The sequence below is a fragment of the Lacerta agilis genome, chromosome 1 (assembly GCF_009819535.1).
Source record: "Lacerta agilis isolate rLacAgi1 chromosome 1, rLacAgi1.pri, whole genome shotgun sequence".
Classification (NCBI taxonomy): Eukaryota; Metazoa; Chordata; class Lepidosauria; order Squamata; family Lacertidae; genus Lacerta; species Lacerta agilis.
Window position 1 is genome coordinate 76,404,644 of NC_046312.1, and position 23,989 is coordinate 76,428,632.

General features: G+C 40.9%; 2 protein-coding genes across 12 annotated transcripts in view; one reads left to right on the forward strand and one right to left on the reverse strand.

The window, feature by feature from the left end:
- Positions 1-6,582, forward strand: part of PPP6R3 (protein phosphatase 6 regulatory subunit 3) — a 61,373-nt gene extending 54,791 nt beyond the window's left edge. For 8 of the 11 annotated variants that reach the window (XM_033156131.1, XM_033156178.1, XM_033156180.1 and 5 more), the window contains 3 exons: positions 1,088-1,105; positions 1,417-1,539; positions 5,108-6,582. In XM_033156131.1, the coding sequence (XP_033012022.1) occupies positions 1,088-1,105; positions 1,417-1,539; positions 5,108-5,159 (193 nt within the window). In that variant the 3' untranslated portion in view covers positions 5,160-6,582. The remainder of the gene's footprint in view (positions 1-1,087; positions 1,106-1,416; positions 1,540-5,107) is intronic. The other 3 variants (XM_033156153.1, XM_033156179.1, XM_033156181.1) reach the window with 1 other exon arrangement.
- Positions 6,583-9,586: 3,004 nt separating this feature from the next.
- The window catches only part of LOC117050555 (sodium/hydrogen exchanger 10-like), a 67,445-nt gene continuing 53,042 nt past the window's right edge, over positions 9,587-23,989 (reverse strand). Inside the window, exons 22-27 of the mRNA XM_033156183.1 lie at positions 19,524-19,700; positions 17,824-17,961; positions 14,128-14,313; positions 12,147-12,267; positions 11,441-11,502; positions 9,587-9,906 (exon numbers count right to left, since the gene is read on the reverse strand). Of these exons, the coding sequence (XP_033012074.1) occupies positions 9,862-9,906; positions 11,441-11,502; positions 12,147-12,267; positions 14,128-14,313; positions 17,824-17,961; positions 19,524-19,700 (729 nt within the window). The 3' untranslated portion in view covers positions 9,587-9,861. The remainder of the gene's footprint in view (positions 9,907-11,440; positions 11,503-12,146; positions 12,268-14,127; positions 14,314-17,823; positions 17,962-19,523; positions 19,701-23,989) is intronic.

Below are 23,989 nucleotides of genomic sequence, written 5' to 3' on the forward strand. Positions count from 1 at the left end.
ACATGCTTTTGATGCAGAAGGTCTCAAGTTCAATTCCTGGCCACTCTGCACAAGGCTGGCAAAGCCCTTGTCCAAAACCCTGGAGAGAGGTTACTGATCATTGCTGAGCTAGGTGCACCAGTGGTCTGACTCAGTATACGGCAGTTTTATACATTCTTCCTTCTCTGTTTTGGCAGTTATTGGCTTCTATGTTCTAGTTCTACACTGTTTCTTTTAAAATTCAAACATTTGACTCTGTCAGGTTCACCATGTCTCAAATTGAGCTTCCTCCATATGAAAGGGACAAAGTTTGCTTAATTTCCATAAGCCTTACCTGAAGGGTAAGCTGTAGGAGCCGACGCCAGTCTGGATCCCCTTCATCCAACAATGATAAGGAACATTCATGGTCAGTTGAATGTTCTTATAGTCATGTTTGCTTTAATCCTGGATGCCATCTTGTTTTGCCATAAATACATCTGAATCTATCACTGAATGTACACTTGTGCAAATTAATGATTTGCTTAGACAAGCTATTTATTTATATTCTGTCAGCATCCCACTTTGCTGCTGTTCTGTGTTTTGCTCTCTTGTATTTATTTAAGGGCTGCTTCATTATAGTATTTTGTACTAAAGTACAAATACCTGAAGATACATGGATATATATTAAGTTATATAAAGAGTGCACAGATTAGAATTACGCTTCTCTCCCCCCTCCCCCCCAAAAAGTGAGTGGGGACTGGGAAAGGATTTGATATCCACTTATATATTTTATCCTTTTTTTTTCAAAAGTTGTACTCTATTCTTTCCTTTGGGAAGCTCAGAACAATTTATTCCATGCTGCTTATATATCTGCTCACAAACAGTTTCTAATCTAGACTGCGGCCTAGTACAAGCAAGTGGGTAGGGGAAGAAATACTGAGTCCAGATTGTACCACTTGAGACTGCAAGTTTGGGCTCACACTTTAGAAGACTCGCGTAATGAACCATGACTTTTTTGGCTGCTGCATAAATAGGGCTTAATCCAAGGGATATTTTTTCTAGGAGTTTCTTAATGTACTTTTTTTACATTCCTTTTCTGTTCTTTCCCCCCCCTCACTTTTGGCTTCAGAGTGTTGAAATCCTATCGGTATGTAAAGGATAATGAATGTTTTTTTCCATTTTGGGCACCATGTACATTCTTTATTCCTCTTTTTACTACTCTGTAATCTTACATCCTGCATTTTTTCCAGTCCAGTTCCCTTTTAAGTGAACATAAACTGATGCCAGTGATGAATGTGAACAGAATCCACAACCTTGTGCTTGTTTTCCATGTTTCAATCATATTTCTAAAAATCTACTTGCATGTGACCTCTGGACCCTTTCTACCTAAGCCTCCCACTAATGCATGATGATATCAAATGTTGAAGGCACAAATAAAACTGTAACCTGTTTCTTTAGTGAGGAAGGAAAATTGTCTACCTCGCAAGATGCTTCTTGTAAATATGTGGTGGAGGAGAACACAGAAGCTGCAGAAGAAAATCCTGTCGCTCCGCAGCCTGCTAGCAGCAGTCTAGAACAGAGGTAGCTCTTTATTGCCATATTCCTTTCGTCTTCTGTGGTTTCTTTTACAATTGGAATGAAGGTTTTATTTAAGGATATGTATTCTGCCTTGCCAAAAAACCAAAAGCAGCTTATATGGTATCATACAAGCATTTTTAAAAATTAGTGCTGTATCTAAAATTTTAAGCTTAAAAGCAGCAAAAGGCAATTATAATAAAGCACTATTACAGTGTTTTAAACAGTAAAAATTCAGACCATCCATTTCAGCCAAAGGCAAATGGAAATAAAAAGGTATTTAAAAGTGGAGAAGAAAGGATATGTGGACCACAGTCCCAAGAACCTTATAGCTTTTATTTAACAATGGAAGAAAAACCTTTATGGATAAAAAAACTGTTGTGTTGGGTGGAAGTAGTCATGCACTTGTACTCTATCTTTCAGAGGTCCATGATAAATATGACAGATACAAAGAAGCAGAAACATAGTGGTGGCTTTGAAAGATGCTGATTAAACTTCAGGTTAACATTCATTGAGTTATGGTCTCTTCTCCATCCCTGTTTATTTTTATGGAAATGAGTGCTTTGTCTTGTTGGCACAGGAAGACTAGGAGAGGCAAAAAGTTCTCTCCAAATTTCTGTTTTTTAATGAGAAAAACTCCCTTCTCCGTGTCAACATTTCTGGGAATTTTATATCTGTTCATCCCTGGGAGTTTGCAAAGAGCCCTCTGCCACTGCCTGCCTGGGGCCCAGTAACTAACATTGAGGGATGGGAAGGAAGGAGACAGGTGCTGGTGCTACCCTCCAGACCAGGGGTCAGCAAACTTTTTCAGCAGGGGGCCGGTCCACTGTCCCTCGGACCTTGTGGGGGGCCAGACTATATTTTGAAAAAAATATATGAATGAAATCCTATGCCCCACAAATAACCCAGAGATGTATTTTAAATAAAAGGACACATTCTACTCATGTGGGGGGCCCGGAGTATATTTTGAAAAAAAATATGAATGAATTCCTATGCCCCACAAATAACCCAGAGATGCATTTTAATTAATTAAAAGGACACATTCTACTCATGTAAAAACATGCTGATTCCTGGACCGTCCGCGGGCTGGATTTAAAAGGCAATTTGGCCAAATCCGGCCCCCGGGTCTTAGTTTGGGGACCCCTGCTCCAGACTGTGTTGAGATTTCTTTCTCCTGTCAGGGATGGGAGACGCTTCCTCAAGCATTGGATGCCCCCCCCCAAAAAAGTGTGTTAATGGGCTTTGAAAAGGTAACTGGTCACTCTCAAAGGATGAAGGTGAGCATGGCCCCATGTCACAGCAGGCAAAGGCCCCTGCTTGCCTTTATCCTGCTTGCAAACTTTTAAGCAGAAGCACTGTTTTGTGGGCACCCCTCCTCAAATATTTGTAAGGCCCACATCAATGTAACTGAGTTGCCTTGGCCATCTCCTTTTGTCTTGTAACATGACCATCTGAGCCTATAAGCAGGCCTAAAGCCTGATTCTTTTGATGTCTCTGTGATTGCTCCCCACTTTGGGCTGTATCCCTTGCTAGTCCTACTCAGAGCAGACCCTCTGAACTTAATGAACCTAAGGTAGGTCTATTAACTTCAGTGGCTCTGAGTAGGACTAAAGTTAAATGGTCAATGATTTTGGTCGCACTGGTCGATGATCTCCGGGGGGCTAGGGACAAAGGTGAGAGCTGTTTCCTAGTTCTGCTGGATCTCTCAGCGGGTTTTGACACTATCAACCATAACATCCTTCTGGACCGTCTAGAGGGGTTGGGAACTGGGGGCACTGTTATACAGTGGTTCCGCTCCTTCCTCCTGGGCCGTGTTCAGAAAGTGGTGGTAGGGTATGAGTGTTCAGACCTCTGGGCTCTCACTTGTGGGGTGCCTCAGGGTTATGTCCTCTCCCCCATGCTGTTCAACATTTACATGCAGCCGCTGGGAGAGATCCATCACGGGGTTTGGGCTGGGTGTTAATCAGTATGCGGATGGTACCCAGCTCTACCTCTCTTTCAAAACAGAACCAGTGAAGGCGGTGAAGGTCCTGTGTGAGTGTCTGGCGGTTGGAGGATGGATGGCGGATAACAGATTGAGGTTGAATCCTGATAAGACAGTAGTACTGTTTTTGGGGGACAGGAGGCGGGCAGGTGTGGAGGACTCCCTGGTCCTGAATGGGATAACGGTGCCCCTGAAGGACCAGGTGCGCAGCCTGGGAGTCATTTTGGACTTGCAGCTGTCCATGGAGGTGGAGGTTAATTCTGTGTCCAGGGCAGCTGTCTACCAGCTCCATCTGGTACACAGGCTGAGACCCTACCTGCCTGCAGACTGTCTCGCCAGAGTGGTGCATGCTCTGGTTATGTCCCGCTTGGACTACTGCAATGCGCTCTACGTGGGGCTACCTTTGAAGGTGACCTGGAAACTACAACTAATCCAGAATGCGGCAGCTAGACTGGTGACTGGGAATGGCCGCAGAGACAAGATAACACCAGTCTTGAAAGATCTACATTGGCTCCCAGTACGTTTCCGAGCACAATTCAAAGTGTTGGTGCTGACCTTTAAAGCCCTAAACAGCCTCGGCCTTGGTCCAGTATATCTGAAAGAGTGTCTCCACCCCCATCAATCTACCCGGACACTGAGGTCCAGCGCCGAGGGCCTTCTGGCGGTTCCCTCATTACGAGAAGCCAAGCTACAGGGAACCAGACAGAGGGCCTTCTCAGTAGTAGCACCCACCCTATGGAATGCCCTCCCACCAGATGTCAAAGAGAACAACTACCAGACTTTTAGAAGACATCTTAAGGCAGCCCTGTTTAGGGAAGCTTTTAATATCTGATGAATTATTGTATTTTAATATTGAGTTGGAAGCCGCCCAGAGTGACTTGGGAGGCCCAGCCAGATGGGCGGGGTATAAATAATAAATTATCATTATCATCATCATCATCATCATTACTAAATACAACCCTTGTCTCATGTAAAGCTTCCTTAGAGCACTGCTGCCAAAATATTTTCATTTCATAGTTTAGAGCAGAGCTTCCCCAACTTTTCATGTTGGTGGCAGTTTTTAGACATGTATCGTTTTGTGACCGGTTAAACTAACCTCCTTCCAGCCCCCGGAGGAGTGCAGGAAGCGTTTGCACAACATACCTACACACTGCAACTAACGTGTTGTGACACACAGTTTGGAAAGCTCTGGTTTAGATTATCTGATGTGATCACCTTCCTTAAATCCCTACACTGGCTCTCAAATAGCTCAAATTTAGTGCTTTCAAAAGTGGTTCCTCCCATTTTACTGTTCTCATATTCCACAGTATCTCTTGAATCAAGTAATTCAGGATTGTTGTGCTAGAAAAGCAAAGTGTTACCCAGTGCTTTTTTTTCCTAGGAAAAAAAGGTGCCATTACTCACTGCCCAGAAATGGCCATAGGAGGGACAGGCAAGTGGGCAAAAAGAGGTGCTCTGCACATGCTCAGGGAAAGAGGCAGCAGGGCTCCAAGCCTCACAACTTTTATCTGTTTCCTCATTTTGCATTTTTTAATTAATATAAAGGTGCACTGTGTTAATACTTTGTTCCACATTTGTTCCACTTCTTAGGACTGATCAACAAGCTCTTCTAGCAGAAACAGCCGTTAATGGCCCTGTATGATATGTGATATTGACTGCTGTTGGCTGAAGAATATGAACTGATATGCAAGGATTTATGTCTCTTGAGGATTTCATCTAGAGTAATTTTGGAGCCAGTCAATGCTGCACTAATTTCGCAAGGGATCAGGACCAGCAACATTTATATTCTAGATTTTAAGACATTGTACAGAAATTCATAAGTGTAAAAATTGCACATTGAGAAATACCAAGAAATTTTTCCGTATGTTTATAATTGTTTTGTTCTAAATAATGGGTGGCCTGTGAAATAAGATCTTGCCACCCTAGTAACAAAAGTAGTGATACTATAGTTAAAATGGCTGTAAGAATAGTTTTATAAAAAAGTGAATACACAAATCTAATGTATTTGAGGCATAACTATTTGACAATTAGTGACCAAAGTATTTAGCAGTTTTCATAATATTTCACCCTAAAAATATCTGAAGTCCATGTTTCTTTCAGTTTGGCAAAGAATTGTTCATCTGCAATGCCCTTTAAATGTTTTGGTTTTAGATTTTGAAAATGATTTAAAAAGAATTTTTGGTGTTCAACATTTTACAGCAGATTTTCAATTGGTAATTGTTTTCTGTATTGTTTAAACCAGATCAAAATGTAAGTCTATGGGTAGAGATTTTAAGTATTTATTGCTACAATTTAGTTGACAAATTGATGTTACTGTAAAGCCATACGTTCTGTTAAGTCTTGTTTGCTTGAAACAATACCTTACAGGTGAAACACTAGAATATTTTTGAAGTGCACATGGCTTGTTGTGTATTTTAAGTGATTCACCTTTTTTAACCCATTCACCAAGATGTACTTTAATTCAGAGCATTATAAAATTAAACATTTTTGGAACAATCTTCATATTTAAAACACTGTAATCCTTTTGACAAATCAACTAAATATAATGAAATGCCCATGCTGCTCATGTAATTACAGTTCATGTGTTTTAAAGGTATATCTTTTAAATATCAAAATTGGGCACTTGAGCATGTTAATTGTTATACTTTCACTGTTTTGATCTGTGTGAAGTTTTTCATTTGTAAGTTTTAAACCAGTTTTTTTTCCATAACTGGCTTGTGTGTATATATATATATAGTGATTATGGAAACTAATTGTAATTTATAATTTTCTATGTCATAAAATTCCAACCGCCTTCTCAAACAAGCAATATAATGTATATTGCCACATTGTCTGGTGAAAGGGTTAAAGTTACTTCACCTCTTGCACTTTTAGATGCAAATCCATTTTTATTTCTTTTCATAGAAAGTTACTCATTTATTTTTACATCATTTGTTTTCCTGACCAGTATTTAAAAGCCAAAAGGATACTCTAAACAATGGCCAATGACTTATTTTAGAAAGTGTCCCAAGCTATGTGCCTAATACTACATTGCATACAGAAATAAAGACAAATGTATACTGGTACTTCATTTTACTCTTCCCTTATTTTTAACTTTTCAAAATGCAGTGTTAATGTAAGTGTTCCCACCTGCATTGCAAATAAACATTTCGCTATATTGGAGGGCTCTTCTATAATATATCAAGTAGTAAATCAGGAAGCATGCTGCTTCTTACCTACTACTAAAGTGGATGCTGTGAGATCCAGCCCATTGGTAGTTCCCATGTTCCATTTACAGTAGAAAGAAAGCAGTTTAAAACCAATGCTTTCATGCTTATAGCATCTATGGTTTTTTCAAAGAAACTGGAATTTATTTGTTATGAGTATTGGCACCTTGTATGCCACAATAGATTTCTTCATCAAAGGTGTCGCGTATTCCCACTCTGCTAAATTGTTCTCCAACTTGTAAATGTTTGCAAAGTGAAAATGTTTACTAGCTGCAGCTGCATCCCCAGTTACACCAAAGTTTTCAGGTGATAAACTTTGCCAAGTGAGAAGACCAGGATTAAGTATCTCCAAATTTTAATTTTTAAGTGATAAGGGTTTTTATTCCCCACTGAGTAGTAAGTGAACAGGCCCCTTTTTTGCTGTATAAAACACAAACGAAAACTTTTTTCCGTTTCAGTATGTTCCTTTCAAAGTGTTGGAATAAGCTAGAATTGAATTCAGCTCATACTTTTCAGGATGCAAGTCTATGGTAACAATCCTAAACTCAGTGGAATTTACTTTCAAATAAAGATTTATAGGATCAACAAAGTCCACTGAACGGATTACTTGGGATCTTTTTAGTGCGTGTGTGCACAACAGGGAGATAATGTGCGCTAATGGTTTATCCTTGCTTCAGAGTTGATTAAAAATATGTTTGTTTTTAAAATTAAATTACAGGACGCATCTTGTTTAAAAAAAAAGTTTCTGACTTCCGGCGGTGACGCCATCGCCGGGTGGTCGAAGGCTGCTTCGGGTCCGAAGCGCCTTGTCCATCCCGGGGGTTAGGAGCCGCGCTACCGCAGCGCGCGGCTCCGGTTGGGGTGCGGGAAGAGCGTCCCGCACCCTGGGCTCCCCGGCTGCGCCCGCGGAGGCTCTGAACCCTTCCCTTGCCCCCCCTGTAAAGGGGGAGTGGGGGTGAAGGGCAAACGGAGCCGGGCTTCGGGGACATGCCCCAACCGGGATGCAAATGCGGCGACAGAGCCCGCGGTGAGCGTCCAAGTTCTACCTGTGAAGAATGGAGCTAAAAGAACCCGGTGGTCGTGAGTAAAGAATTTGATTAGAAATTGTGCTTTTGGAACGATCCGGGGGGAAGGAGAATGGCAGCCTGCCCTCCCTCCCTTCGAGCTCAAGAATCTAACCAGTTTGACCGATTGCTGCTACAGAACTGGTTACAATGTATTTAAAATTGACACAGGAGACTGGCAAACGTTTCTTTTGGGAAGTTAACTAGAGGAAAATATCTCCTTCTAAAGTTGCGGTATTTGCGCTCCAGTTCAGGAAAATGGCGACGAACAAAGAGGGGAGTAGAAATATGATACCCACTTCCTCCTCCTCTGCCAGTATGCTGGGTTTCGTCCTTGAACTGGCACTGAACTCTGGACTAACGGACGAACAGAGACTCACTGCCTTGAAGGTGGAACTGCTTTATAGAAAAGTCAAAGTCTTGTGTGGGGGTCTGAAATGGAACCAATTGCCCACAGAGGAGGCTTACAAAACTTTTGATACTTTGGAAGAAAGCCTTGCCAAAGAGTTGAGAGGATGGATGCAAAGATGGAGTGCAATGAATGAGCTACTTCGGAGAAGAAATTCGCTTTTTGGGGGTGGCAGCCCCAAGGCGACGTTAAGATTTCGTATATCCAGTCCCCGAGGTGTGAGCTCGGGGGCCAGGGACAGAGAATTAAGGTATTTACAAGAAGAAAAGGAATGTTACAAAGAACCGAAGAAGCTGAGAGATGATGAGATGGACGCCTCTGAACTCGCGGCAAGGAGAGGTTTGGACTGTGCCTGGATCTGTGGACGCTTGGAGAGGGAAGAGATATGGAAGTTCAGTGCTGATGCCATTAGGAGAAGAATAATGGACAGAGGGGGTGTGGGGTGAAGCATTAAGTAAAATTTTATGCAGCCTGATATGGTAAATTGAAATTGGAGGGTGAATACTGTCAACAACTTTTTGTTATATTTCTTATTTGAACATGAAAGGAGATATTTCAAGTTTTTATGTTACTAGCAGCAACCTTAAGGATAGAAGAGATAGATTAGATGTGAATGATTTGAGAAGATTTACGAGGTGGAGTATAAGCAAAGTGAATTTAAGTGGATTAAGTTTATGGATTTAGAAGATTAAATGGTGAGGTATTATTATGATGATGCATTTTTAGCAACTGTTGAAGATATAATTGAATGTAATTTTACAATTGTAGTTAATGTTTTTTTTTTGTAGGAGAAATGGTTATAAAATAGACTAAGGATACAAACTCGAAGGTGAAAAGGCAGGGGAAGTCAAAAGTCAAGATATGGAACTAGAAATTTTTTTTTTTCTAGAAAGATGCAATAAGAAAGCTTGACATTGTTTGTATTTGTTTTATTTGTTCTGCATTTGTTTATTGTAGGTGTGGGTGTGGGTATATGTTTGTTATAGAAAAATGCCAATAAATTCTTATAAATAAAAAAAAAGTTTCTAATGTTAATTCATGACTACCGAATCTTGATGTACCTAAAAGGAACACGCCTTCCCCCCTCCCATGGAGTGAGCATGGCTTCCTTTTGCTTTCATTCCACATGATACCTAGTGGCACAAAATACCTCCCTCTCTCAGAGAGATTGTTTACCTTCTGAAAACACTTTCAAGTGATGTATATTTTACTTCATAAACTCCTTTCAAAAGCAATCTGCTCCAAGGATATTTGTGGTGGTTGTAGACAATGTGACTTTGTAACTGTTCACGAGGCCAGCATCAGTGGCTATAAACAGTCAGATCTGTGCATGTATCGAAAAGGTAAATAATTTTGAAAACAATACGTCTGAATTCTATTGAGGCATAAATTAGTTCAAAATTTATTAAATTACAATAGCTGAAATAAGATCAGATAAACTAAAAACAGTTTGAACAGTCTAGATTAGTGTACATACATGGACAGTGCTGTTTTGCCAGCACTTACGTTTAAGCCAAATTTTGTATAACTTTAAAACTTCACAGAAAAAAGGCTAACAAAAAAAACCTGGCTCCATCAGCAAGCTGATTTTAACACTTAAGCTTGTTTCTCTACAAAACCTCATATCCTTGCTCTCTGGTGCTGTAACATGACATGTGTTTCTCATTATTTTTTCACTTTGGGTTTTTTTGAGCTTAAATATGTATACTCCTGTAAAAGAGAAAATTACATGGTCAAATGTCTCAGCTACATTTTCCATACAGTATAACAAACATTAATTTAATAAATCAATGATTACAATTACTAAATTACTAGACACTTGTTTATTTTCAGACTAGTCACCTGGTAGTGAAGTGAGATCCATCAGATTTAAGTAGGTGTGACTCTTTTTTTATATACCCAAATAAAAGATTTGAAACTGATCAATTATCACATTGTTGATAAACCAGGACCTTTTGAATCAGTCTCTATTGTTCTCCCCCTACATATCTAAAACTCAAGGATAGAACATACTGCAGCTACTTATGCAGTCTTATCAGGAAAGCAAATGGTAGAATCATAGACTTGTAGAGCTGGAAGGGACCCAAGGACCATCTAGTACAGGGGTAGTCAACCTGGTCCCTACCGCCCACTAGTGGGCATTTCAGGATTCCAGGTGGGTGGTAGGGGGTTTTGCAGCACATGTTGCTGCAGCTCTGGTGGGTGGTAAGGAAATTTTACCATCAAGAAAGATGCATTAGTGGGCGGTAGGTATAAAAAGGCTGACTACCCCTGATCTAGACCAAGCTATTCGGTTGATGGCAGTCTCATTTTATGGAAGGCTTCCTATTAACAGCCACAAAAAGAGAACTGTGCTACACTAGCGGGCTTTACATACTTTGGTCACTAAGAACCCAAAGAATATTTTGCATTATTCCACTTTCTGAAATTTTTATGCCTGCATTTATACTGTGGAGTAAATCACACTGAGTTCAGTGGGTCTTTACTCCTAGGTATAGAAGTATAGAAGAGGTGGGAAACTTGTGGCTGCCTAGATGATGTTGGACTCCCAACGCCTATTAGACCCAGGTAGCACAGCTAATGCTCAGGGATAACAAGAGTTGCACTCCAGTGACATTGAGGGCACAGATTCATCATATAGCATTGCAGGCTCAATTATTTAAGTTTACACATCCTGCATTATAGAAACATAGTATTTCAATTTTGCTAGTTGCCATTACAAATGAGCAATTGTCTTAGTAATTTAACATGCTGGTTTGGATTCCCTTTGCATAAGCAAGCACTGCAGTAGTTTCCAGTTTGAATAATGTCTGCCTCCTAAATGTGGTATTTCATGTATTATCTCAAATGAATTGTGTGTTAAATGTTGACATTGTGTCCAGAAAGTACCCTGCTCTGAATTAAACATTTCAACTTGCCTCTATCCCACTGTTCTTCTAACTAAAAGGAATGACCCTACATTAGTTTTGCAATGTACTCCCTGGCGTGGCTCTGCTGGTGTACAGATGCATCTTGCTGCTGCCTTGCCCTTCCTTTCTTTTCCACAGAACTACTCTTGCACGAGACTGCTGTATTAAAAATAATATCATATGCCCCTACAGGTATAGAAGGCGAGAAAGAAAAAGGGGGAGAACGGAAACAGCAGCCTTTCATGCAAGCAACTCCGAATCCTTATTTGGTTTGGAGCAACACTGAAGGTGTAAGAATCTAATTTGGTTTACATTTAATAAACACTTATACTTACCAAATCAGAGCTTATTGTACTCGGACTGGAAAGATTCATTCCAAAAATGTGTCCCAAGGCAGCTGTAAAGTTTAAAGGGCTTTAAAAACTTGAATGAATTTTGAGGAATTGGAAAAAACCCTATACAATATTAAAATACAGAACTTTTTAACATTTATCTTGTTTACATTCACCTGTTATTTTGTAAATTTTCACAAGAAATTAAATCCCTGTAAGAAGACTAACTATAACAACATCAACAATTTTTTTATACCCCGCCCATCTGGCTGGGTTTCCCCAACCACTGTGGGCGGCTTCCAACAGAATGTTAAAATGTTAAAATACAATAACCTATTAAACATTAATATTTTTTGTTTATTGTGGCTGAATCCAGTATGTCCCATCTAGGAATGGACAGGTTTCTTCCATTCATAAAAGGCACTGATATCCAATTAAATCCCTATAAGAAGACTTTAACTATCCTGTTTGTTGTGGCTGAATCCAGTGTGTCCCATGTAGGAATGGACAGGTTTCTTCCATTCATGGAAGGCACTGACATCCAACAGAGGCTGCACGCTAAAGGGGAGGCAATTTTGGCCAATTCCCATCTCCCATGCAACTCCTATGAGTACTGCCAATTTTATGTCCTCCCTCCCTGCTCAATTCTCCTCTTCCATCATGGCTGTGAGTTTGAGTGAAAATAAAAGCTGTTTAAGCTGTTTCATACCAGGTCGCCGAGCTGAATGATAGTGGACCTCACTGCTGCTTGTGGATGCAAGGTTCTTTTGTGCTCCTTGCTCTGAAGTTCGTATAACCAGCAGTTTTGTTGATGTTGCAGTGCCTTGTACCTAGAATATTGCCATAGTAATGGTTATTTTTGAAGTTAATTCATCTGAGGTTAATAAAGAGATGGAATAACACCTCATCCAGGCAGCAGCCTGTCTTCATAGCTTCTACATAAAAGTTAGATTAATCTGAGCACAGTAATGGCTCAGTACAATTTTAAATTTAATTTTAATAATACTTATTAAGCAGAGCCACAACTCACTCACTCTCTCAACACACAAAATTATCAAGAGGCGTGTTTGGACTTACTATTTCCAAATACTCCCTACATTTTCTCAAGACACAGTAGCATGATATCCCACCCTTGTACCCCAGAATCTCATGAATGATTTTATTATTTTTCCCTAATTAGGATTTTTGTATAAATCCTTTTTTGTACTTCTGTAAATCCTGAGTTTCCTCTGAATCTGCTAATGACTTCCTCTTGTGTGTGGATAAGTAAAAATTGTGTCACACAAGCTTCCTTGACTGATGCTATCCCTCCAGTTGCCAGAGAAAGGCACAGCAACAATCTTCTCATGGCTGTTCCTGGAAATAAAATGGCTGAGATGTGCTCAGCAGTGACAAGCCAGAACTGAGGGGCATGACAGGAGAGAAGCCCTCAACTCAATGACACATAACATGTCAGAAACAAATTTTAAAAAGTTCCACTTTGAAATAGGCTTTGGCATTTTCACATCTATTAGTTTCCCCAGGAGTAGAAAATCTGTATTAATAAAGGTGGGGGAGAAGGTCTAGGGATTTTAATTTCGGGCATGAAATGTTTTTTTTTCCTTTTCTTACAAATTGTATTGTCTTCCAAGACAAATACATGTACAGCTGTTAATTATTGTGTGCAATAGTTTTCAAGTTATTGGGGTCCAGGTGTTTTCCCTTCAGGAAATACCACTGCTGTATTTTAGAGACACGGTGTCGCTGTGGTCTAAACCACTGAGCCTCTTGGGCTTGCTGATTGGAAGGTCAGCGGTTCGAATTCCAACGACGGGGTGAGCTCCCATTGCTTGTTCCCAGCTCCTGCCAACCTAGCAGTTTGAAAGCACATCAAAGTGCAAGTGGATAAATAAGTATCGCTCTGGAGGGAAGGTAAAGGGCGTTTTCATGCTCTGCTCTGGTTTCGCCAGAAGTGGCTTAGTCATGCTGGCCACATGACCCGGAAAAATTATCTGCGGACAAACACCAGCTCCCTTGGCCAGTAAAGCGAGATGAGCGCTGCAACCCCAGAGTCGTTCATGACTGGATTTAACTGTCAGGGGTTCTAATCTTTACCTTTACCTTTATTTTAGAAAATCACAGAAAACATTATGCCCCAATTTAAGTATGTTTACAACAGCATACAGTTTTGCATGAAGATTGAAACACACTACAAAGTAGCTGTGGCTGCTATCAAGTGGCACGAAGCACCTTTCTATGTACCAGATACAGCTAAGGATGTAGACGCAGAAACTTGCTTACCTGCATGCATGGTCCTACCTGTGTCAGGGCAAATACAGTATTTTTCCGTGTATTAGAGGACCTCATGTATAAGAGCTTTTTTGAGGGAAGTTAATGTTGCAATGAGGGGCAATCTATGGATTGTGGTTTTACATGTGTTGTAAACATCCATTTAAAGGTATCCATGATATAACTAATAACAGTGACACAAGTTCCTTATCCAAGCTGTTTTCTGAATTGGGGTGTGTGTTTATTTCATTCTGTACAAGCCAACAACTGTCCTAATGTAACACTAAAATAGAACAGCTCTGGTGACCACTTTGTTTTGTTTAAAAAATACTTGGAAACACCAATGACTACTCTTTTCCTCTTTCCCCTCTTTCCAGTGCTGAAGATATACTATGAATTAGTTAGAGGTCAAACATCCTTACCTGATGGCAGGTTTTAGGTAAAAGAAATGGTGCATAGTAACGCTGCCCTAGTTGACAATCTAGAACAGTTCCGTGTACAAGAATGACCTCATCCATACTCCCATCATAAATGTCACATTTGGTGTGGTTTGGTACATCCAGCAAATAAATATTGGAAAGTTGCACACACATCTTGTAATTCCAGTCCTACAATGAAAAGTCATATGATACAGTTTCTGCAATTGTTTATAGAAGTTGAAATATGATATGAGTATAGTGGCTTAAACTTTAAATAGCTCAAAGAAAATCAGTCTAGCATTGATAAGTCTATATTTACATTTTATTTAGTGGTGCTGTTAGGCTTTCTGTTTTATACTGTTGCATATGACAATATAAGACTTGGTAAATGAAGGTATGTGTACTTACCTTCATTATTTCCTTGGGCTGTTCACTAAGGAAGTAAATTATGTAAAAGATTGCCCAGCATAAGCAGTAAGTTTTCAAGTTAATAGTTTTGAATTTATTCTACTTAGTTATCCCCTCATTGTTGTTGTTGTTCAGTCGTTCAGTCGTGTCCGACTCTTCGTGACCCCATGGACCAGAGCACGCCAGGCACGCCTATCATTCACTGCCTCCCGCAGTTTGGCCAAACTCATGTTAGTAGCTTCGAGAATACTGTCCAACCATCTCATCCTTTGTCGTCCCCTTCTCCTTGTGCCCTCCATCTTTCCCAACATCAGGGTCTTTTCCAGGGAGTCTTCTCTTCTCATGAGGTGGCCAAAGTACTGGAGCCTCAACTTCAGGATCTGTCCTTCTAGTGAGCACTCAGGGCCGATTTCCTTGAGAATGGATAGGTTTGATCTTCTTGCAGTCCATGGGACTCTCAAGAGTCTCCTCCAGCACCATAATTCAAAAGCATCAATTCTTCGGCGATCAGCCTTCTTGATGGTCCAGCTCTCACTTCCATACATTACTACTGGGAAAACCATAGCTTTAACTATACGGACCTTTGTTGGCAAGGTGATGTCTTTGCTTTTTAAGATGCTGTCTAGGTTTGTCATTGCTTTTCTCCCAAGAAGCAGGCGTCTTCTAATTTCGTGACTGCTGTCACCATCTGCAGTGATCATGGAACCCAAGAAAGTGAAATCTCTCACTGCCTCCATTTCTTCCCCTTCTATTTGCCAGGAGGTGATGGGACCAGTGGCCATGATCTTAGTTTTTTTGATGTTGAGCTTCAGACCATATTTTGCGCTTTCCTCTTTCACCCTCATTAAAAGGTTCTTCAATTCCTCCTCACTTTCTGCCATCAAGGTTGTATCATCAGCATATCTGAGGTTGTTGATATTTTTTCCGGCAATCTTAATTCCAGTTTGGGATTCATCCAGCCCAGCCTTTCGCATGATGAATTCTGCATATAAGTTAAATAAGCAGGGAGACAATATACAGCCTTGTCGTACTCCTTTCCCAATTTTGAACCAATCAGTTATTCCATATCCAGTTCTAACTGTAGCTTCTTGTCCCAAATAGAGATTTCTCAGGAGACAGATGAGGTGATCCGGCACTCCCATTTCTTTAAGAACTTTCCATAGTTTGCTGTGGTCGACACAGTCAAATGCTTTTGCGTAGTCAATGAAGCAGAAGTAGATGTTTTTCTGGAACTCTCTAGCTTTCTCCATAATCCAGCGCATGTTTGCAATTTGGTCTCTGGTTCCTCTGCCCCTTCGAAATCCAGCTTGCACTTCTGGGAGTTCTCGGTCCACGTACTGCTTAAGCCTGCCTTGTAGAATTTTAAGCATAACCTTGCTAGCGTGTGAAATGAGTGCAATTGTGCGGTAGTTAGAGCATTCTTTGGCACTGCCCTTCTTTGGGATTGGGATGTAAACTGATCTTCTCCAATCCTCTGGCCACTGCTGAGTTTTCCAAACTTGTTGGCATATTGAGTGTAGCACCTTAACAGCATCATCTTTTAGGATTTTAAATAGTTCAGCTGGAATATCATCACTTCCACTGGCCTTGTTGTTAGCAAGGCTTTCTAAGGCCCATTTGACGTCACTCTCCAGGATGTCTGGCTCAAGGTCAGCAACCAGACTACCTGGGGTGTATGAGACCTCTATATCTTTCTGGTATAGTTCCTCTGTGTATTCTTGCCTCCTCTGTGTATTCTTGCCACCTCCCCTCATTATGCTTTTATTAAAAAGGTAAAGGTAAAGGTCCCCTGACAGTTAAGTCCAGTCGCAGACGACTCTGGGGTTGCGGCGCTCATCTCGCTTTACAGGCCGAGGGAGTGGGTGTTTGTCCGCAGTCAGTTTTTCCGGGTCATGTGGCCAGCATGACTAAGCTGCTTCTGGGGCATGCTTTCGAACTGCTAGGTTGGCAGGAGCTGTGAACAAGGAACGGGAGCTCACCCCATCATAGGGATTTGAACCACCGGCCTTCTGACTGGCAAGCCCAAGAAGCTCAGTGGTTTAGACCAAATGGAAGTTTTACACAACAATCCACACAGACAATCTAAAATGATGAGCAAACAAATCCACACCCCTACGCAACCTTGATTACACCATTACAGCTGTAACAACAATTTAGATAGTTATCTATTATGTGCAACAAACAACCTTGGTGTGCCATCGTATCAACCCAATTATTTAATCCAAGACAATTTTTTTCCCACGTACTCCATTTTACTTTCCCTTTATTGTATGTCAGTTTTAGACATTTTAATGTCAGTCAACATTTCAGTTCAAACTCCATAGTTGATAGAAGTTATGCTTTTTTCTAGTATTAAGCTGCACAATTCCAACAACCATAAGCAAGTGATGAATTAATTAAAGTCTAGTAATGGTCTAACTCCTCTAGATAAACCAGTATAGAATAGAACTGGAGAGACAATAGGTTCAAATCCCCATTCAGTCATGAAGCTCACTGACGGTGACCTTTGGCCAGTACTGTATCTCCGCCCAACCTATTTCAGAGTCATGGGAATAAGAAGGATGCTGGACCACAGATAGATCCAAGTGAGCAACATATTCCAATGAAGACTGGGAGTGGACTTCCTCCTCTAGGCTCCACCCCCTTGCAGAAAACTTCAGCACCTTAAGAGGGGACCTGACCTGAAGGGGGACACTCCTCTGTTCCACAGCCTTCCTCCTGGTGCACTCCTTACACCGCTAGATTGATGATGTGCACTGTGAAGCTTTTGTTCTTCAGGCTCAGGGAAGGTTCCTCTTGAGAGTCTGGGGTCTGGCCCTATAGGTCTTAGTGGTCCAGAAGGTTCCTATGGGGGCTTCTGTCCAACAGCATCAAGTCTCCCTATGTTCAGCTCTGAGCCCTGACTTGAACTGGCTTTTCTTCTGGTGTCCACCTTCTATGCCAGGCATAGGCAAACTCAGCCCTCCAGATGTTTTTGGACTACAACTCACATCATCCCTAGCTAACAGGACCCGTGGTCAGGGATGATGGGAGTTGTAGTCCCAAAACATCTGGAGGGCTGAGTTGGCCTATGCCTGTTCTACGCATTCTCCAAAATTCACCATCACTAGGGCTTTGCCTGATTTTAAAGGGAGGAGCCACTCACTGCATAATTGGTATAATGCCGACTATTTAAATATGCCTAATTGTGTCACATAAATTTAAGATGTAGATTTCTATACAGTTTTTGTGTGTGACTGCAAACAACACAGATGTATTACATATTACACATGCAAGAACACATGTGCCTACCTGATAAGGAAGGTTTTCCTTGAAAGTTTTGAGAGCAATATCAAGAGCAAGTTTCAGCCATATTTTATATTCTAGGGAGGGGGGTTCCAAAAACTTATCAAAAGCTTCTAGCAAATCATCTATAGAGATAAAACATGTCTGAAAAAATAAAGCAAGAAAATGAGAAATGATAATCTTTAATCAAAGCAACTGTGTTGGATTTTTTCCAAACATTTTGAGTGCTACATTCTAATAAAGAATTAGAGTGAAGATAAATTCTGCACAATTAAAATTCTTGTTTTATTTAAATTATATATTCCTAGGGGGAAAACACATTTATGTGTTTAAATTAAATTCCTTAAGAATTATCGCACGAGAGTAAAGTTGCTCTTGCTGCAGTTCTGCCACCACTGAAAGTAAGGCCCTTAATCACTATCACTATTCTCCACAGCATAATTTCCAGTGTTTCCAATCCTTTCCTTTTGTCTATTAACTATACATACAGTTACGGTACATTACTTATGTTTATGCTCCATATCTTCCATTTCTGTTAAAAAGAAAAATACATCACCTGGTAATTTCTGCTTCTATGTACCATACACTTTGCTTTTGCAGATGCTTTTAATGACTGCTTTCAAACAGCTCCGTTACTTCACTAGACACCTCTTCTGATTAAATGCAGGATTCTCAGGTTGATTGTTGCGGTTTTCAAGAACTTCCACTCTTGTATACAGTTCTAATTTGGCTCGGTTCAAAGTTTTTATTGTTTTAAGCCTAAATCCAAAATGTCATTAGCTGCTTTTGTTGTTGTGTCCATTTCCCCACCTTTTATGTCAGTAGGGGTAACCAAGGTGGCACCCTCCAGATGTTGTACCATAATTCCCATTATTTCTTTAACTCTGCTAATTATCACCATGTTGAGAAAGTGGAAAGAGATGTTTCTCTCTCTCTTGTATTACTAGGGGGTCATCCAATTAAGTGGCATGTTGGAAGATTCACGACAGAAAATAGGAAGCGCTACTTCACAAAGCACATAGAAAAATTAATGGAATTTGCTACTAAAAGATGTAGTGATGGCAATCAACTTGCACTGCTTTAATAGGGGATTACATAAACTTATGGAGAATAAGGTTGTCACTGTCAGCTAGTCTTGAAGTCCATTATTACCCCCAGTGTCAGATGCAATACACCGTTAAGTAATAGTTGCTGGAAATCAAGAGCATGAAAGTACTATTGTCCTCATGTCCTCCTACCGTGTTTCCCCGAAAATAAGACACTCTTATATTTATTTTTCCTCAAGAAGACATAATATGGCTTATTTTGGGGGAGTGTCTTATTCCAGTGGGAAGGAGGCTCCGGGCGCGGCGCAGCATGGCGGAGGGTAGCCATGTCTTATTTTCGGGGTATGGCTTATATTGTGCAAATGCTTAGAAATCCTGCTACGGCTTATTTTATGGGTATGTCTTATTTTCGGGGAAACAGGGTAGTGGGCTTCCCATAGTCATCTGGTTGGCCACAGTGAGAAGTGAATGCTGGTTATGTTCTCATGTTGTATGATGAAATTTGTAAGAATTCCCAAATTCCAAACTCGATTAAATGTAAAAAAAATAAATAGTTTTCACTAATACACAGAATTTCACTTCAGCTCTAGTTTAAATCTATTGCCAATTATTAAGCAAAATGAATTTCATGTAACATATTGGAAAGCAGAATTCTCCAACCTGCACAGCAGTTTCACATGTAACTCCATATTCCATTTCTTGCTTAGTCAGGCAGTTGAGTTCTCCTATTATAGCCCCAGCAACCAGGTAGTCTGTATAGGAAGTGATTGGAAGACGTGTGCAGATTTCTTTAAAAGCTTCTTTGCTAACTCCATAACGAGGAATGGAACCAGAAAGCTAGTAAACAATTTATAAAGGAAGGAAAACAATATTTAATCTCAGATAGAAAAAAGTAAGATCTGCTGTAGATCTTTGGCAGCATTCAACTGTATAATTGCACAGGCAAAACGACTTCTGCATATCCAATGAGATTTCCCTGCTCTCGCCCCATGCTGTACCCAGATCTGCTCCAGAGGGTGTGGGGTACGCTAGAACAGAGTTGAGGGGTGAAGGGGGTGGAGAGGAGGATGTTACATAGCACAAGGAGGAATCCTTACACGGATGGGAAGATTGCCTTAGCACTACCTGAATTCCACCCCTTGTTCCAGTAATAACTTTCAAAATCTACACTTGCTACAATTTCAGAAACGTACAATACTAAGATTGCAATTCTATACATGTTAATGCAGAGGTAAGTCATACTATGTTCAAAAGGAACTCATTGAAGTTTACTTAATAATAAATTCATCATTATTTCTCTTCTCACACAAATACAACTACATGTAAATGCTGACCATGTCAAGATTCACATTTCTTGCACCGTTTAAACAAATATGTAGATACATTTGTAACACCAGCTAGCCATCTCTGAAACATGTTCTGCTTGCTATCAAATGGTGGCTTTCATGTTGTTGTTCAGTCCTTCAGTTGTGTCCAACTCTGTGACCCCATGGACAAGAGCACGCCAGGCATGCCTAGCTTCGAGAACACTGTCCAACCATCTCATCCTCTGTTGTCCCCTTCTCCTTGTGCCCTCCATCTTTCCCAACATCAGGGTCTTTTCCAGGGAGTCTTCTCTTCTCATGAGGTGGCCAAAATACTGGAGCCTCAACTTCAGGATCTGTCCTTCCAGTGAGCACTCAGGGCTGATTTCTTTAAGGGTGGATAAGTTTGATCTTTTTGCAGTCCATGGGACTCTCAAGAGTCTCCTCCAGCACCATAATTCAAAAGCATCAATTCTTCGGTGATCAATCTTCTTTATGGTCCAGCTCTCACTTCCATACATCACTACTGAGGAAAACCATAGCTTTAACTATACGGACCTTTGTCGGCAAGGTGATGTCTCTGCTTTTTAAGATGCTGTCTAGGTTTTTCATTGCTTTCCTCCCAAGAAGCAGGAGTCTTTTAATTTCGTGAGTGCTGCCACCATCTGCAGTGATCATGGAGCCCATGAAAGTATGGCTTTCATACTTTTGGCTAAATTCTTTAGCTCTTTCTTCAGGGCCATCTTAAGCACATCCAGCGCCATGGCGCAAAGGTCCCTCCAGCGCCCCCTCCCTTCCCCAAAATTTAGAATTTGGGGCCCAACTTGTGGACCTCCTCATAGCCCTGGGAGCCGCTGCCCACAGAAGGCGGCAGCATCCAGGCAGAGCAAGGCGGGCAGCTGGAGCAGCGACAACAGGAGACACCTGCCAGGGAGAAATGGGAGGGGGGATGCCAGGCAGCGGAGCAGGAAGCTTCTGCTGGGGGGGGGGCAAAGGGGTGGGCTGCGGAGCCGTACCAGCTTTTACAGCGGGACTGGGCGACGGGGAAGAGGCGGTGGCAGAGCCAGGCCACCTTTCGTCGTGGTGGGCTGCTTTGCTAGCGGAGTCCCCTGCCAGGCCTGGGGCAGAGGGCGCCATTGAGGCTGTCTGACTACAGTCAGCTGCCAGCCCGAGGAGCAGGAGGCAGTTGCCACGCTGCCACCTGTGCCCCAGGGAGTGCTGATGGTGGGGCAGCGGGCACCAGTGACATGAAGGAGGCCCCTTGGGCGCTGCTCTCGCCACCGCTGCCCCCTCAGGCAACAGCGGCTCGGCTATTTGCCTTATGCAACTCATTACATAAGATTGTCCAATTGGATATCTTGTGCTTAACAGAAGGGACATGACCCTCCTGATCCAATTCCAAAATTAGGTTATGCTAGAGCCTTAAGACCATCATTGTGATGTATCTCTGGACTGCAGAAAGTGGGAAGATTTGAGCAGAGTCAACCGTTCGTCACATTGCAAGTCTTCCTCAACAGCAGTGATATCTGTACCTCATAGAGAGTAGGGGTGCTGCCAAAGACTTTAAAAACAGGTAAAGTGAAGTCCGACATGGCTGCCCACTATGAATTAGACGGGGAGATGTGACCATTTGGGAGACTTCTGGGTTGGCTGACAGAAAATGTTTGTATTTCCCCTAGTTTCCAGTTCTATTTTAAAAATATGTTGATTTTCTGTTCATACATGTGCACAATGCACCAAAGTCCTCCAAGCTCTTTGTGCACTGGTCTCCCACACAAAATTTGAAATGGACACTGTGAACAGATATGGGCATACCTAATTTCCTGACTTTTCTACTGTTTTCCAACCTCTACACCCCAAATTCTGTTCTTTAACGTCAGGCTTTGTATCCAGGTACAGAAGGATCTTCCTTCTGTACCAGGAGATGTTCTGGCTAGGGTGTCTGTCTTTTTTTTTTTTACTTAGGTGCATTAGAGATGGAGTTGCACCCTTTAATCAAGTTGTTTTTTAAAAAAAATCTTAACAGAGCAAGCAAAACTGGTGCATGAGATTTGGCAGGATTGAGCGCTCAATTTATTTTTTCAAAATGTTAAAGACATGGCAAACTTTAAATGTAGCTAGAATGAAACACACTGGGTCTCTATGTCTGAGATCTAGCAGAGTACCATATTTTCCGGCGTATAAGAATACTGGGCGTATAAGACTACCCCCAATTTTTCTAGTTAAAATATAGAGTTTGAGATATACTCGACCGCAGATTCTCCACCCGGTGTATAAGACGACCCCCGACTTTTGAGAAGATTTTCCTGGATTAAAAAGTAGTCTTATACGCCAGAGTATACAGTAAATTTTCTTTTAAGGGGCTAACACGTCTCAAATTTTCATGCACTTAAGGGCGGGGGGAATTACCATTTTGGTTTCCCAATGCAAGTCAATGGGGAATGCAAGATTCAGATTTCTGAATCTTGATTTGGACTCTGAATCAGGTTGCTGTGGGTCCAAACTTATCTGCACAAACAGGGAATCAATTTAAATCACTGTATTGCCCCAAACCAAATCAGAGAGGCCTTGCACAGCTCTAGCAGATACTCTACTGTCCTGCAAAGGTATGTCTCTCTCTTGTGCACAACTACTGTTAGCAGATTGAAGTGCTCTTTACTGTTTCCAAGCACTACAACCTGTTAAGCAATGATGTATAAAAAAGAGAATACCTCCTTCAGCACCACAGCTGATGGCTCTTTTACCACTACTACTGACAATTTCCCTATGGGGTCTGGCAGGCTTGGGATAAGCATACAGCTCACATATAGCTGAATTTCTTAACTCTTGTCTTATTGATCTTATTTTATAAAGTTACTACCTACTTGGAATGCCTGAGCATTTAGCAGGCTATAGGTCTAAATAAAAGTACTATCCATTTCAGTATTTTGTAATTTGTGTTTTAAATTATGAACCAATTTTATGATGCAACACAAGATCTGAAGAATGTATTTCATGTAATACAGGAATGAACATCATTTTCAGAGACCATACAAATGATTTAAAACAGATGTGAAATTCTCTCTATGCAGACAATTATAGGCACTGGTGATGACATTAGATACATATGACTAATCACACTTAATGCTTGCTGTTGCCAATTTGCCTTATTAGCACAAGCAATTTGGGCACAGGATGACATTACTTTAATTAATGTAAGCAGCTTGTTCATTTATTGAGTATGGTACATTTGTAGAAAGGTTACTTTATCCACAAATTAATCATAACCTTCTTTATTATTATAAATTCAGAAAAGCTGAGGAGGAAAAAGACTTCTCCAGGCAAAGCAAAAAATTAGGTGATGAAAGTCTAAAAGTAATTTACTGTTATTTTACTATTTTTTTCCTGCTGAGGTGAACTAAGGTATTTTGTCCTTTTTATCTGAAAGCTGTATGAGGGGGAGACAAAATTGCTATCATTACTTAAGCCAAGACATTATTACAATTAGGAAGAGAGGAAAGCAAAAAAGAAAATCCTGTGAAGATTTAATATAAGTTGTGTGTGTGCACATGTTCCACTTTTTCATGCAATAAACATATGTTGATCACTGTGGTATAGTTAAATTAGCATACAAAGACGAGGGAACTATTCTGATCATTGTTTAGCCGCAATAAAAGATACTTTGAAATATAACAGGATATTAAGCTCCATATTGACTCTTCTGCTGTTTATATGCCAAAATAGTTTTTGATGTTTTTGAAAAATTATATTCACTAAGAGTGAGATCCAACATTGTGCAAGTGGACAGTCACTCATGCAACGGACCCACTCTCTTCTCTCTTT